This window comes from Narcine bancroftii, chromosome 12 (assembly GCF_036971445.1).
Source record: "Narcine bancroftii isolate sNarBan1 chromosome 12, sNarBan1.hap1, whole genome shotgun sequence".
In the NCBI taxonomy this organism is placed as follows: Eukaryota; Metazoa; Chordata; class Chondrichthyes; order Torpediniformes; family Narcinidae; genus Narcine; species Narcine bancroftii.
The window spans coordinates 78,674,425-78,691,430 of NC_091480.1; the positions used below are offsets into that span (position 1 = coordinate 78,674,425).

The following is a 17,006-nucleotide window of genomic DNA, read 5'->3' on the forward strand; positions in this document are numbered from 1 at the left end:
CTGATCGCAAATACTCTCCAATCCAGACAACATCCTGGTGATCCCCTTCTGCACCCTCTCCAAAACGTTCACATCCTTCCCGAATAATGCAATGACCAGAAGCATACTCAATACTCCAAATGTTGCCTAACAAAAGTTTCATGCACACAGCATCTTTCAGCTACTCCCGTCCGAGGAAGAGATGCAGGGGGATCAGGGCCAGTAGCACCAGGCTGAGGAACAGCTTCTTCCCCACGGGCAGTGAGACTGCTGAACGACCAAAGGAACTGCTCACACTGACCATCCGAGACTCTCATATTTATGAAACAATGTTTATTTATTTGTATGTATGAATACTTGTCCTGCACGTGTATTTTTAGACTGTGTGTGTGTCATATCTGGTTGTGTGTCTGTGTGTTTTGCACCGAGGACCGGAGAACCCTGTTTCGTCGGGTTGCACTGGTGCAATCGGCTGACCATCAACTGGGACTTGGGTCAGGCAGCATCCATGGAGAGAACGGGTCAACGTTTCGGATTGGGGAGAAGCGTGGAGAACTGGCTTGCCTGTGCTGGATGCAAACGTGAACAGCCGAGCGGACAAATCTCACCCTCTGCAAATGGGATGGGGACAGTTACCTTCCCAGCACCAATCTTCTCCATCCGTGAGGATGGCTAATATGCCAGACCTGGAGAGATGGGGCTGATGTGAACACAGTGCCAGGATGGGGCCTCCGGGTTGACTCCGGGCTGCTGCTTCTGACTGGCGAGCTGGAGCGGGGGTGGTTTAGGAGACTGTCAATCACCGAGACTCATGAATGGGTCATGCTTGTTGATTTCATGTCTTCTGTTGCCATGGAAACCGTTCTGCTTTCATCATCCAGGCTGCACTATTTGAGAATTTTTTTTAAATAATCCGAGATTTTATTTTCCCTTCCATTGCCCCCGATGAAATGGTCTTTCCCGCTTTTTGATGCTTGGATGATTTTTAACAGGGCATGGTGTGGCAAAGTGCGATGGGCAGAGACAGAGGGCTTTCTCAACACGTTGCCCACTCCGGTTGTGGGCTGAGGCGATGGGAGCGACGAGAGACGGAGGAGACGTTCCAGTAGCCGGCGAGTGGCTGCCGTGACCATCCCAGCCCTCCGCGCCTTGTCCCCACTGCGAGAGTTTGCCCAAACCTCGGGCGGACAACTTGGCCGTCAGCGAGCCTTGCCAATAAATGCCTGTCGGCGCCGGGGTTAACAGCTGGGCAGTTTGGACCGTGACCTGAGCCCGGAGAATGGCCGTGGTGGGCGCGATTGCCTACCTCCACCTCGGCTTGGTGGCCGGGTTAGCCCGGCTTCAGGACCGTCAGCCCAGCTCCGAGCTCCGGCTCTCCAGGCACTGGAATGAATCGCAGATCTCCGCCTTGGCCAGGTCCCCTGGAGGCGATTTGGACACGGAGACCTCGGACGCGGCCACCCGATTCCTCTACACTGGAGATCCTGCCACGCTGCTGCAGGTAAACTGCAGCAGGCGGGTCGAAATCAGGGGAGTGAAAGGAGAGGCTGCCGTCAGCCTTCAGCCCGTAGTCCACGGCGCCGTAGACTCCATGGTCCACGCCACCAACTTTCTCAACTTGGTTTTCCAGACCAATGACATTCGGGAGTCGAGTGTCAAGGATGACATCGAGTGGTACCATGCCCTCGTGAGGAGCATCGTCGAGGCAGACCCCAAAATCTACAGGGCGCTGCTGACTCTGGACGTGCCAGCCACCCCTTCCAAATCTCGGCTGGCGCTCCGCGCAACCCGGGAGCGCGATGCGATCTTCCTCCAGGATGTCTCCCCATCGCACTCTGCGGGAAACCAGACATCGGACGGAGAGTGGTTCCACGCACTGAAATACCAAAAGATTCCTCGCCTCAACAAGAGGCTCCTGAACAACGATCTTCACACTCTGGACACTCCCAAATGGAGCCAAGGAGACAGCTACATGATCGATAGAAGCCACGTGAAGTGGTCCAGACCTTTCTTGGACTGTGTGGGCGATAAACTCGTCCCCAAGTGGATGGTGACCATGTCTACCTCGTTCTATGGATTGAAACCTGACCTCAGTCCCGAATTTAAGTAAGTTTGCCTTATTTGGTTTACTCGTTCATTCGCGTCGAATTGTACTGCCCCACACAGAAAAGAAGGACCATCTTCAACAATTCGATAAATGCCAACATATTATTAGGGGCTGGTTCTCAAATGAGATGTGACCTTAAAACGTTTTCAGTTCAGTTTCACAGAGATGCTGGAGGAACCCAGCGTCATTCCTCCAGGAATTCTGTGTTTTTACTGTTCAACTTCAGCTCATCTTAGGCTTCAGGATTTGTTTAGGCTTTAACTTTTCCTCCCCACGTTTATCCTCCTCTGGTCATCGCTCCGTCTTTCACACCACTTTGGCTAACTCGCGACATCTTCGACCCTGTCTCCGATGCTGGGGTATGAAAGAACTCTCAGTGGCAAATAGCCGCTTCCAAGCGACTTCATCTCGTCATTTATTCTTTCCGGGATAGAAGCGTTTGCGAATCACTTAAAAACTTCACATAATAGGAGGGCGCTAAACTTAATACATGGTTGCATGCTCAAACTTTCGCCATTCATATTGCTCACGACCTATTTAATTGTAAAAAAGTATCCGTGCTAAGGGGAAATCGTGAAAATGTGGATGTACCTCATCATTTTGCGTCCACCTGACTCACTGAGCGGGGAGACAATTCAATTCCCCCTTCCCCCAAACAGACTGCACTTTCAAAATGCATTGCCTGAGGTTATGTTTTGTAAGGCACGAATTATGTTTGCAAGCTTTCAGTGAAATAATGCAGACGACTGAAATGAATCGTCTCCTCTTCTTTATGACATTACCACCAGGGATGTATACATTTCCATTGCTCTCTCCTGCTTTTCGGAGCACCGCCCACCTCGAAATTTTAAAAAAAGTTTGACAAGAACGCTGAAAAGCCAAGCGAGGGATTGAATTAGAAGAGGTGGAGACCATACTGTCTCTGGAACCTGGTCCTACTTTCAATAATAAATGACTGATCTGGATCTCATTTATGAGCATTTGATCATTGGATCCCCTACTGAATAAAAGTTTAGCCATTACCTTTCATTTGAGCTCTCCACACTCAGGTGTTGGATGGATTTATTTAATTCCTGAATCTGTCAGTTCCAATGTTAAATTTCTTTCACTAAAGAAATATGTTTCTTGAAATTTACATCTTAAACACATCAGCTAGTCCGTCCTTCAACCTTTCAAATCCAGAGCCACACATCCCTGGTTAAGGCATGTAAAGATGGAATAGCTGTTATGGGGAGTGGGAAAACTTTAAAAAGCAACAAAGAACCACAATGTGGACAGAGAGGGAAGGAAGATAATGAAAAAATGATTAGCAAAGAGACAGTAAAAGTTTTTATAATTATATAAGCACAAAAGGGTGGCTAAAGTGAAGATTGATCCCTCGGAGGATGAGAAGGGGGAAAATGATATTGGGTAATGAGGCTTTGAATGAATGTTTTCTGTCAGTCTTCATGGTGGAGGACACAACCTACGTGCTAAAGACAGATATTATGGATGTGATGGGAGGTGGATCCTATCACTGAAGAGGTCATACTGAGAAAACTTGTGGGTCTAAAGATAGATAATTCCCCTGGTCCTGATGGAATGCATCCAGGGCAGTGAAATAAATGGCAGAAGCTATAATAGAGGCTTTGGTGATAATTTATCAAAATTCTCTGGACTCTGAGCAGGTCCCGATGGATTGAAAGACCATGAATGTCAAAAGCACTATTCAAAAAGGATATAGGCAAAAGGCTTAAAAGGGAACTATAGGCCAGTTATCCTAACATCTGTAGTTGGAAAAATGCTTGAAGTATCATTAAAGAAGAAATAGCGAGGCACCTGAAGTGAAATGGATCCATCAGGCAGAGACGGCATGGATTCAGCTAAGGCAGGTCCTGATTGACAAACTTACTGGAGTTCTTTGTGGATATAATGAGCACAGTAGATAGAGGGCAGCAAACGGATGTCATTTACCTGGATTTCCAGAAGATGTTTGATAAGATGCCACATAAAATACTTATACATAAGATAAGGATGGATAGAGTTGGGATAAGATCCTTATGGATAGAGGATTGGTTAACCAATAGAAAGCAGAGCGTTGGGTACAGGTGGTGAGCTGGGTGCTGCAAGGGTCAGTGCTGGTCCCTCAACTGTTCATGATATACATTAATGATCTGGAAGAAGGGACCAGAGTGTAGTGTGTCAAAGTTTGCTGATGTCAGTAAATTGAGTGGAAAGGCAAATTGGGCAGAGGATACTGAGAGTCTGCAGAAAGACATTGATAGGTTTAGTGAGTGGGCAAGGGTCTGGCAAATGGGAGTACAATGTTGGTAAATGTGAGGTTATCCACTTTGGAAGGAAAAATGGAAGATCACATTCTTATTTAAAAGGCAAGTGATTGCAGCATGCTGCTGCGCAGAAGGACTTGGGAGTGCTTGTGCATGAATTGAAAGAGCTTGGTTTGCAGCTACAGCCGGCTATCAGAAGGCAAATGGAATGTTAGCCTTCATTGCTAGAGGGATTGAATTTAGGAGCAGGGAGGTTATGCTGCAACTGTTCAAGGTACTGGTGAGGCCAGATCTGGTGTACAGCATGCAGTTTTGGTCTCCTAACTTGAGGAAGGATGTACTGGCTTTGGAGGCAGTGCAGAGGAGGTTCACCAGGTGGATTACAGGAATGAAGGGGTTGTCCTATAGGAGAGATTGAGTCAACTGCGAATGTACTTGGTGGAATTTAGAGGAATGAGAGGGGATTTTACAAAAAAATGTAAAATTATGAAAAGCATAGGTATGTTGTTTCCATTGGTGGTGGTGGGGGTGGGGGGCATTAGAGCTAGGGGACATTGCTTCAAGATCCATGCTCATAGATTTAGGATGGAGATGAGGAGGAACTGCTTTTCCCACAGGGTGGTGAGTAGTAAGTATATTTATGACAAGGTTAAATAGATTTTTATATAGTAGGGGAATTAAGGGATATGGAGAAAAGGCAGGTAGGTGGAGATGAACCTCTCATCAGATCAGCCTTGATCTCATTGAATGGTGGAGCAGGCTTGATGGGCCAGATGGCCGACTCCTGCTCCCATTTCTGATGTTCTCACATTAATTAAATATCCCATTAAAGACTGGATGCATTACAAATTAGAGTAGGCTTGTGTGCTGTGAGAAGTCTGCAGAGACTTCAAGATAAGTTAGAGTTCCTTGAAAGGTTAATCAACTAGTTCCTGGAATGACAGAACATTCACATACAAGAACAAGATGACATCTTATCAAACCATATAAAATTCTGAATGGGCTAGGTGCAAGAAAGATATTACCCCCTGGCTGAGAAATATACAACTAGGAGCTTCATTCTCAGGATATGGGGCGATTAGAAATAAATTGAAAAGAAATCATTAAGTGGTGAACCTGTGGAATTCTCAATCACAGAAAAATGGGGGTCAAATCAAAGGGTATATTTCTAAAGATGACCAGGTTTCTATACACTGGAGGCCATCAAGAAGTGTGGGAAGAAGAATATGACATTGAACTGGAGGATTGGGGGCGAGGGTATTGAATGGCGAGGCAGGCCTGGGTGGCCAAATGGCCTCTTCTTGTTCTTATTTTTTTAGTTTCAATTAGGCTAGGTCATGCTTCCTGCACCCACCTGCCTCCTCTGGGAATTTAAAGTGACTACGTTTGAAGAGGCAGAATAGAGACACACACAACACACATGTGCAAGTCGTTAAGTCTTTTGTGGGAAGGAGTGGGTATACACCAATTTACCTACGCCTACTACCTGCCCTGCAAATTTCTTTATTAAAAATATTTTATTTAAGATCAACACATATATAACAAATAAAGAAAAAACATACATCACATTGTTACAAAGTTATTGATTAAATACATGTTGATTTATTTTTAAAAAACACTACAAAAGAACCCCATCTAAACTCTAACTAAACCCTCACTGCCAACCCCTTTTACCCCCCACTAAAATAAAACCTGTTGCAAAAACATACTAATAGAGGTCCAAAAAGGTTGAACAAAATCATGTAGAATGAAGGAAAGTTCCGATATCTTCATCACATCTAAAACATTGATCCAATGTGTTCGATTTTCATCTATTCAATTTCTGAGGTGCAATATATAAATGATGCAAAAAATTATAATGAAGCAATCTATATCTTACATTAATTGTACTAGACATAACTTTACATAAATTTTGCTAAATTTATTGATATATTTAAATCTTGTTCCCATCTTGCCCTGCAGATTTCCAACATTTTTTGTAGTTATACATTTGATAAAGATGCCACAAAATATTTTAAAAATGAACATTTTTCAAACCAATAGAAACAGATTGGAAAACCCAAATTTAACAAGAATGAGGCTGGAACGTGATGTTGGTGACTCTGTTCAGTAGGATCCAAAGGCGGTTTCATTCACTCATGTCTCTCAATCCTGTAGTATCCAAACTGCAGGCAGCTGAGAGTCTGAATTGTCACTCCAGGCACCAACTTATCTATGGATAGATGAATCACTCACTCTCACATCAAAGTAATTTTTATAATTAATTAATGAAGGTGTCCTAATTGCTACTGAGGTCATTTGCAGAGATGAATTTAATAATTGTTCAGAGATGTTTGCAGGCAGCGCTGCTATAATTTTTCTGTGTGGGAGAAGATATATTGCTGCTGTGGGAAAGATATATTGCCAGAACCTTCTTTTTAAATTTTGCGACCGCAACCCCCAATCACTGAACATTTCACACTGCTTGCTAAAAGAAGAGGGTGGGAATACTGCATTTCTCATGCACCTTTGGTGCCCCTCTTAACGTATGCCGCAGACAACCAATATTTTTGAAATGCTGTTAGTGTTGTCATGTTCGGAAGTACCGTGGCCAATTTACACAAAGCAGCGCCCACACACAGCAAAGTGGTAATGATCAAATAATCTGTTTCTGCAATAACACTGAATGAGGGATAAATATTGGCCAGGGTACCAGAGAAAACTCCTTTGCTCTTTGTTGAATAGTGTCATGAACTCATTTACCTGAGAGAGTGGATGTGGTCTCATTTAAGAGGGCCACGGACTGAAATCATAAAATATTTTTATGTTTTTTTTAATGTCATCGGTGGGAGAGAAGTACAGAAGAAACCAACTAAACTTGACTGCTTCACAGGGAAGGGGGCTCATAAACTTTGAGTGGAATCCTAAGAGCATGGATCAAGTGAGAGTTTAACATCATTTTCCAAACCTTTGGTACCTCCAGAAAACAAAACTCTAAAAAAAAAAATTGGTCAATTTCTTTAATATGCTCTGTTCTGTAACAGTTTTGGAAAGAGCTGGCAGGGACATGATGGACTGAATGTTCACCCACATTCCAGCAAACATCCACCAGGCCATTAGCCATCAGATGACCATAGCAAATGACAGAAGCAAACCTATTTATACCATCAGAAAAAGGTGGAGGCACTCAAGCAGAATCTATTATTCTGCAGGCAAAAATAGTGTCAATCTGAAAATAAAGCTAACTCCAAAGATAAATCTTAATTGGGGAATCATACTAGTTGTTCTTCCAGGGTTGGGTTCAACAGCCATTGTTATTATAATTCAATCTCTGAAATTCTTCCCCAAATCTCTTATCCGTCTTACTCCTTCAAAGTTCCCTTGTAACTGACATTTTCAAATCAATTAGCTATTGTTTTTGAGCTTGGTGCCAGTTTTTGATTGGCTCAACTCTCAAGAAGCTCTTGGGCTAACTTTTCCATGTCGAAAATGGTGTGAAAATGTAAATTGTTGCCAAATTCACAAAGTCAAGAAGACAATTTGAGTGAGGAGACTGAGAGGTTTGGAGCTAGCCCCGACTGTTTATTTCGACTGCACATATATTCCAAATGAAAGAGGGATTTTTCTTCTCCTGCTGATTGCAAGGACTTTACATGAAATGCTTCTGATGTCCTAATTATGTTCCACAGCACACCACTACCATTTGCAGTTGCATTGACATTCTGCAATGGGAAATAGTGATGACACACTGGTAAAGTCTGAGCTGGAAGCAGAATAGAGAGGGCTTTGCTCTGCATTTTATTGAGCTTTGCTAACTTGACAGTACATGATGTGGTCACAAAGTTGCGGAGCAAGGGTCGATCAGGGATGGAGGGTAATCCATCCTTCATCTGCAGCCAACCATTTCAATTCTGAGTCACACTCCTACACTCACCTGTCTGTCCATGGCCTCATGTACTATCCCATCCTGACCACCCACACATTGGAGGAACAACACCTGATTTTCTATCTGGGAACACTCCAGCTATCGACTTCTCTGCTTTCTGCTAAACTTGCTCGCCTTTTCTTTTCCCTCCCCCTTTCCAGTCTTTCCAGTTCTCCCCTCCCTTCCCCCTCTACCCATCCCTCCTCCCCATGATCACTGCCTTCCCTTCTCCATCCATCATCTCCTGCTTTTGCCACTCCCCCTTCCCACCATCTTTTTGTTCAGATGCCTGGCGACATTCTCTCATATCTTGATGAACGCCTCAAGCCTGAAACATCGGTTATGTATTTTTACCTTTGCTACATAAAGGACATTGTTTGACCCACTGAGTTTCTCCAGCTTTTTATGTTTTTGAATCATAAATAAATATGTTTAGGGGGAACACTAGGAAGGGGTGGATTTCTTCACACAGAGAGTGATGGGAGTATGGAACGATCTGCCAGCTGAAGTGGTGAATGCAAGCTCAATGTTAACATTTAAGAAAAATTTGGACAGGTACATGGATGGGAGGGATATGCAATGGGTGTAGGTCAGTGAGACTAGGCAGAATAACAGTTTGTCACAGACTATAGGGGTCAAAGGGTCTGTTTGCTGTGATGAAATATTCTATATGATTTTAAATATACTGAAGTGACTTTATTGAACTGTCTTCAATCCATAGTTCACCATATTTAATTGATAAAAATAATTCTTAGATGGTCATTTGTTATTTCTTTAAACTTATCAAAAGAGTTGATAGGTTGACAGGCCAGACATTTTCTGGCAGTATGTGACACATGCACAGCTGCTTCAACGTTACTGTGTGCCTCATGGAAATAAAGCAGGCGGCAATTTTCTGTGACTAATCCGTGATGTGTTAAACCACACTGTTTACTGGAGCAGTCCTGAGTGCTGTATCCTGCCTATTCTGGTTGCAAAGGGCTTTTCGATTAATCCCAAACCATACACTTCCCCTGGAGCCCTACAGATTTATCTATTGCAAGAACAATTCAATTTCCTTCTTTTAAGTTGCGGCTGAATTTGCTTCCATCACTTATGTGCCTGCCACAGCCTGTAAAACTGATTCTCATTTCCCCTCTGGTTCTTTAGTCACTACCTTTACATTACGTTTTTTTCCTTCTGTTTCCTCAGTGAAAATCCCATACAAGATTAAAAAGTCTCCCTTAACTGTTGCTTCTTCAAGAAAAACATTGATTGTTTTCCAGTCTCTCCGCATCAAGTTTCTCCTACCTACTTCAACAGTGGCAACACATCCAGCAGTGCCCATTTCCTACTCCACACCAGGAGGTATGGATATCGCTGACAGGGACAACATTTATAGGCCTTTCTTCAGGGCAATTGAGCTAGTTTTCAAGTTCAAGTCCAAGTTTATTGTCATCTGATTGCACAAGTACAACCTGACAAAACAGCATTCTCCAGTCTTTGGTGCAAGATATGCAGACCCACAATTAGACATAACACACCTACAGACAAACAATATATACACAGGACAAATATACATACAAATAATGTTTAATAATATCAGGTTAGTGTGAACAGTTCCTTTGGTCGTTCAGCATTCTCACAGCTCGTGGGGAGAAGTGTTCCTCAGCCTGGTGGTGCTGGCTCTGATACTCCTGTATCTCTTTCCCGACGGGAGCAGCGAAAGATGTGTGCAGGGTGGAAGGGATCCTCAATGATTTTGAGTGCACTCTTCAGATAATGATCCCAGTAGATCACGAAGGGTGGGAGGGAGATGCTAGTGATCCTCTCTGCCACTCTTATGGTCCTATGGATTGACCTCTAATCGAATTCTCTACAGAAACCGTAGCACACTCGATACATTTCCTGCCGAAAGTTGACATGATGGTGGCTGGTAGCCTTGTCCACTTCATTCTTCTCAGGAAATGCAGTCACTGTCGAGCTTTCCTGACAAGTCAGGAGATGTTATATGTCCATAATATGGCACTTGTAAGTGGACTCCAAGGAACTGGGTGCACTCTAGTCTTTCCACGACTGAGTTATTGATGCGTACTGGAGTGTGGTCATTCCTGGTCCTCTTGAAGTCCACAATCATTTCCTTCATCTTGTCCACATTGAGATTCTGTTGTTATTCTTGCACCATATCACGAGATTTTCCACCTCTTTTCTCATCATCATTTTGTTGATGAGGGCCAATGACTGTACATCTGTAAACTTGATGACACTGTGGGAGATGGATCTGGCAATGCAATCATGGTTCAGTACCATGAACAGAAACGGACTGAGCACATAGCCCTGTGGTACCCCTGCACTCAGCGTGACGGTGCTTGACATTCTACTATGACCCAGACAGGTTGTGGTCTTTCTGTTTGGAAGTCCAGAATCCAGTTACAGGGAGGGTGTTGAGTTCCATCAAAGACTGTTTCTCCACCAGCCTCTGGGGAATGCTCACATTAAGAGCTGAGCTGAAATCTATGAACAGCAGCCTGGCCTATGAGGATCAGGACGGAGTGGAAAGACAAAGCTACAGCATATCAGATTGTATACAATCATTTGTTGAAGTTACTTGTACAGTGATGGGTATTAAAACCAATGATAATGGACACTACAGTGTTATATTTCTAAGTCAGGATGTTATATGATACCTAAGTTATTGACAACCACTAACTGCAAGACCATCTCCAAAATCTCATATATATATTTCTGAATGATTTCTTACAACATAGAAAACTATTCAGTCAATGAGGAAGTAGAGGTGCTGGCATGCTTTCTTCTCGTGAGTGAGCCAAGACAAGTCACTGGAGATGTTTACACCTATGGCTCTTTCCTCTGAGAAGACATGTCCCAATTCTAAGGAAACAATCGCCCTCTTGTCACCTATCCCTGTGATCGCAGGAGATACCCCACCTGTGCCTACACGTCCTCCAGCACATCATTCAGGACCCCAAACAGCCCTTCCAAGTGAAGCAACACTTCACTTGTGAATCTGCAGGTGTCATCTACTGCATCTGGTGCTCCTGTTGTGACCTTCTCTATAATCAGAGAGACTGGACACAGACTGGGAGATTGCCAAATTGAGTACCTCAGTAATGGCATGGATCGCCCAGTGGCCACTTATTTCAATTCCCTGCCCCATTCCCTTGCTGACATGTCTGTCCATGGTCTCATGCACTGCCAGACTGAGGAGGAATGAGAGAAACAACATCTCATATTCTGTCTTAGCACCCTCTAACCAGATGGCATTAATATTGATTTCTCTGGGCTCTGTTAGCACCCCCCCAACCCACCTTTCCCTGTCTACTTTCCTCTAGCTCTGCCTCTCTCTCTCTCTCTTTCTTCCCTTTTTCCTCTGTCTCCTTTCGCCTAGATTTGCTTCCACAGAGCCCCAAACACCTCCCCCCCCACCCCGTCAATTCTCACCTTTCCTCTCTCCTGTGTCCCATCCATATCCAATGAATACATTTTATCTGTCGTTCTGTACGCCTCCCCCTGCCCATTCTTCCCTCCCAAGCCTGATAATTCAGGCACCTGCCTGCTTTTCACTCACACCTTGAAGAAGGGCTCAGGCCCAAAATGTCAGCTATATACCTTTCCCTGTACGCTGCGAGACCTGTTGAGTTCCTCCACAATTTCTGGGGTTTTTTTCTGGACTCATTGCCCTGACTGGTGAACCCAAGTGTATCAAACACATTGACCATCAACCTATCCACTTGTGTCTCCATTTTCATGGAACTATGTACCATGAGTTGTTCTACAACTCACTGTAGGGCCACCCCATTCATCATGCAAGTTTTCCCATAGTTTAATCTCCAAAGTGCAACACCTAGCTGCCATTCATTGGCCTATTTCCCAGATTCCTGATGCTATTACAGTGTGTTTCTGATTATCCAAAATGCTTGGGACCTGACATATATCAGTTATCCGGATTTTTCAGATAATTGAGAAATTTCTTTAAGCAGACCAATAACATCAGCAAAATACTTGTACCCGCGATTAAACGACAACAAATAACAACAATGTTTTTCAAGCATGAAATAATGTTTAATTCTTATTTAAAAAAACATGATCTCTGCTTACAAAATGCAGCAACCAACACTAAAATTTGTGTGCAATGGTTCTTTTCCATTGTTTCCTCCAGTGTCACCTGCCTCTAACAATGTTTTTTGTCTCAGCAGTTGGTCTTTGATTCTGTTCGGTTTTGAATGCCTGCTGCTTTCATGCATCAATAAGTCCATCACACATGTTCACAGTATTGTCTATAGGCACACCCAAGTCCTCTTCAGTGCTAGATGTAGACCTTTTGCCCTTGCAGCTATATCTTCAAACAGAACACGAGAGTTCTGTTGATTCAAAATGGCGCTAACAGTGCGTCAGAGCCTCACTTAAGCCCAATGGGTAAAAAAAATTCAACTTGTTTCAACTTGTGACATCATGGATTAAAATTCGGGTAATTGAGAATTTTGGTAAAACAATTTTCAGATAATTGGAAATGTATAAGCTTGGTTAACCTTCTTCCTGTCTACGCTGTTGGTGTATCTGCAAAATTACTAACTGTGCTAACTATTTTGTTATCCAAGTTGAGACGTGTTGAGGCGTGGCTAGTGAGAATACTGAACGACCAAAGGAACTGCTCACACTAACTACCTGAGACTCTCATATTCATGAAACAATGCCTATTTATTTATTTATTTGTATGTTTGAATACTCGTCCTGCATATGTATTGTTTGTCTGTATGCGTGTTACGTCTGATTGTATGTCCGCGCATTTTGCACCGAGGACCGGAGACCGTTGTTTTGTCAGGTTGAACTTGTGCCCTCAGATGACAAGAAACTTGACTTGAATTTTATCTCAACTTGAGAGGTTCAGATGATCAAGGGTTGAGTTCACCATTTGGTGGGCAGTGGTGGAAGAATTCAAGAGTCTTACTGGGACCGCCAAGGCTGGGTTTACGGCTTGATGTAGGCTTCAGGAGGAACACTGGGGCTGGGATTAGGTGGGTGGTGTTGGTTGAAGTACTTGGGGTGGTGGTCAGGATGGAGAGGACACTGAACAATTCCAGTCGTGGCAGGAACCAATAGGAGAAAAATGATGGTGAAGGGGACCCTCTGACACAAATGACTATCATCCAAATGCTGTCAGTTCCCTTAAAGTAATGCAGAAGCTGCCCTGGTCTATCTTGATTATGTGTATCTTGGTAATGTTGTCATCTTGGTTTAAACACATTAATTTTGTTAAGTGATGTCACTCCACACGCCTGCCAACCATCAAGCATAGGTTATTCATAAGCATGGAAAACCAAGGATATATTTGGAAACCTACGTGACAAAGTGCAACAGCCAGAAGACTCATCTAGAGCAGAGCAGGGGGAGTGAGGCTGACAGTCACCTCCATTAAAAGATGACTGATTTGACTTTAACGTGCTGCAGTTCGCAATGAGGTTTTAGATTAAATTCATTTGCACACTGTGCAAAAATGTCTTGAATGTGATTTAGTATTAGTCAGTATCCAGCACAAAATCTCAGACCCTATTATAGTCAGAGGTATACAACACATAAACAGGCCCTTCAGCCCAACTCATTTATGCTAGCTAAGTTGTCCACTAGAGCTGGTCCCCTTTGCCTGTGCTTTGCTCTTATCCCTTTAAAACTTTCCTACTCATGTACCTGTCTAAATTCTTGAATGGGCCTGGAGATCCAGCATGGCTGTTGGACTATGGAGTACACCTCAGTGGAGTCTGTTCCATGCTCAAACTCCATAAGGGGAATGAACCTTTCTAATCCACTACTTTCTAATGTACTGCTAAAACAACTCTCCAAGACTCCACTCTTTATTAATATTTATTTTAGACATATGTATATATGTACAGTACTTTTAGGTATGTGTATTATGTCTATATGTATTTTTGCACTGTTTCACACTGTGGACCAGAGAACACTGTTTCACCCAATTATACGGGTACAATCAGATGGCATATAAACTTGAACTTTTTAACCTGCTGCACTGAGCAGCAGGTGATGGAGCGATTCTAACCCTATTTGCGTCTCCACTGCCCCAGAACATCACAGCAGGTTCGGGCCATACGAAGCTCAGATTAAATTAGCCAATCACTTTCTTTTGGACCCCTGAGATTACCAGTTGAAGCGAGAACAAATGCATCACTGGTGACTGCAAGCCTTGTAATATCTTGCTGGGAAAATGCTAATGGTGCTTGTTGAAATTAATGTTAGGGATTATCCTACTGACAAGTCACAGGTGGATAACACCACAGTGAGAGCAATTCTAGGTTGTGCACCAGTTCCACAGCACTCTTTAACATCCCAAAGTTTCTGTGAGCCACTTATTGATGCGTTATTATTATTATTATTATAACAATATGCACCCACACACAACAATGTGATATGGAGCAGATTATCTTTTTCCTTGAAGTTTGTTGAGATGAAGACACTTGGTCAAGAGACTGGTGTCAATTCAACTGTTGTTAAAATAGGTGTTAAAGAAGGCGGGGTCTTAAGAAAGCAGCCTCTATCCTCAAGGACCCTCTTCACTCTGCTACCATTGGGGAAAAGGTACAGGAGCCTGAAGATGACCATTCAACGGCAAAAGGACAGCTTCTTCCCCGCTGCCATCAGATTTCTGAATGAATAATGAACCACAGACACTGCCTCAATTTGTCTTTTTTTTAAAACTTTTCCTTCCACCAAGCTTATTTTGAAATGTGGTTGATAGAACCATATTATACTGTGATGAAATGCTCTGAGAGGCTGGTCATGGCCAGAACTAACACATACCTAAGCAAAGACCTGGACCCGCTGTAATCCATCTATTGTCTCAATCGCTCCACAGCAGATGCAATATCTCTGGCTCTCCACTCAGCTCTGGATCACCTTGAAAACATCAATTCGACTACAGCTTGGCCTTCAATACCATTATTCCCTCATTGCTGGTCATGAAGCAACAAACTCTAGCCTCTGTACCCCACTCTGCAACTGGATCCTTGACTTTCTCATCGGAAGACCACAGTCAGTACCAATTGGAAACAGCATCTCTTCCTCATTGATTATCAACACAGGCACATCCCCAAGGATGTGTATTTACCCACCTCTGTACTCATTATACACCCATGACTGAGTAGCCAGATACCAATGGTATCTGTTTGCCGATGACACCACAGTTGTCGGCAGAACCACAAATGGGAATGAGGAAGCATACACGAGGGAGATAGATCAGATTGTTGAATCAAAACCAAGGAGATGATTGTGGAATTCAGGAGAACATGATTCAGTCCTCATTGAGGGCTCAGTAATGGAGAGGGTCAAGAACTTCAAATTCCTGGGTGTCAACATCTCCGAGGATCTGTCCTAGAACCTCCATGTTGATCAAATCACAAATGAAGGCTTGCCAGCCACTATACTTTGTGAGGTGTCCGAGGAGATTTGGAATGTCACCGTAGACTCTTGTAAACTTCTACAGGTGCATCGTGAAGCACATTCTGGCTGTTTGCATCTCTGCCTGGTATGGATGTGCCAATTCTCAGGAAAAGAATAAACTCCAGAAGGTTGTTAACTTGGCCTACGACATCACAGGCACCAGACTTCATTCCATCAAGGACATCTACATGAGGCAGTGTCTTAAGAAAGCAGCCTCTATCCTCAAAGCCCCCCACAACCCAGGCCACGCCCTCTTCACTCTGCCACCATCAGGAAAAAGGTACAGGAGCCTAAAGACGAGCAGCACAAGGACAGCTTCTTCCCCTCTGCCATCAGATTCCTGAATGATCAATGAACCAAAGACACTGCTTTACTTTTCATGCACTATTATTTTTAATAGTAATGTCATAAGATGGTCTATAATATGGATGTTTGCTCTATGATTCTGTTGCAAAACACCCAATTTCATGAATTGTTCATGACAATAATTTCGGATTCTGATTCAGAACAGAACCTGCAGGGGACAGACATGGCTTCATTTTAACATCTCGCCCTCATGGAAGCTGTTGGGAGCTCCATCAATGTATCCTCAATCCAGCAAAACATCAGGATCTAGGAACTACACAGCAAGATGGTGGGGCTCTAGGAAGTTATGCCACAACATCTAATGTACAGATCAGTGAACAATATCTCAGAGTACAGTACAACAAATTGACTACTGCATGCTATTTCACAGAGGAGTGAAGCAAATGGTAAAAAGAAAGCGATATATGTTCTTCAAATTCCCATCCTAAACCTCCACCTTACTTTCACTTCCTTCCAAGGCTTTCTTTAAAGCCTCCACATTCAGTTGTCTTAAGTCCTTATGTGGATCCATGTTAAATTTGATTTGCTTTGTAAAGGTGCTTTGCCATGTTTCACAATTTAAAGATGTTGTATAACCATAGAACATTACAACTCAGAAATAAGCCCTTGAATTCTGGGCCAATCAATTTTTCTGCCGAGTCCCACTGACCTGCACCCATTCCATATCCCTCCATACCTCTCCCATTCATGTACCTGTCGAAATTCTTCTTAAATGTTAAAATTGACCCCACATTCACCACTTCAGCTGGCAGCTTGTTCCATACTCCCACCACTCTGTGTGAAGAAGTTCCCCCTAAACTTTTCCCCTTTCATCTTTAACCCATGTCCTTGGTTTGTATCTCACCGTACCTCAGTGGAAAAAGCTCACCTACGTGAACTCTGTCTATCCCCCTCAATTTTTAAATACCTCTATCAAATCTCCCCTCATTCTTCT

General features: G+C 43.4%; 1 protein-coding gene across 1 annotated transcript in view; it reads left to right on the forward strand.

Moving 5' to 3' along the window:
• The first annotated feature begins 1,258 nt into the window (after window positions 1-1,258).
• The window catches only part of LOC138746666 (metabotropic glycine receptor-like), a 115,924-nt gene continuing 100,176 nt past the window's right edge, over window positions 1,259-17,006 (forward strand). The window contains exon 1 of the mRNA XM_069904957.1: window positions 1,259-2,085. Within this exon, the coding sequence (XP_069761058.1) occupies window positions 1,259-2,085 (827 nt within the window). The remainder of the gene's footprint in view (window positions 2,086-17,006) is intronic.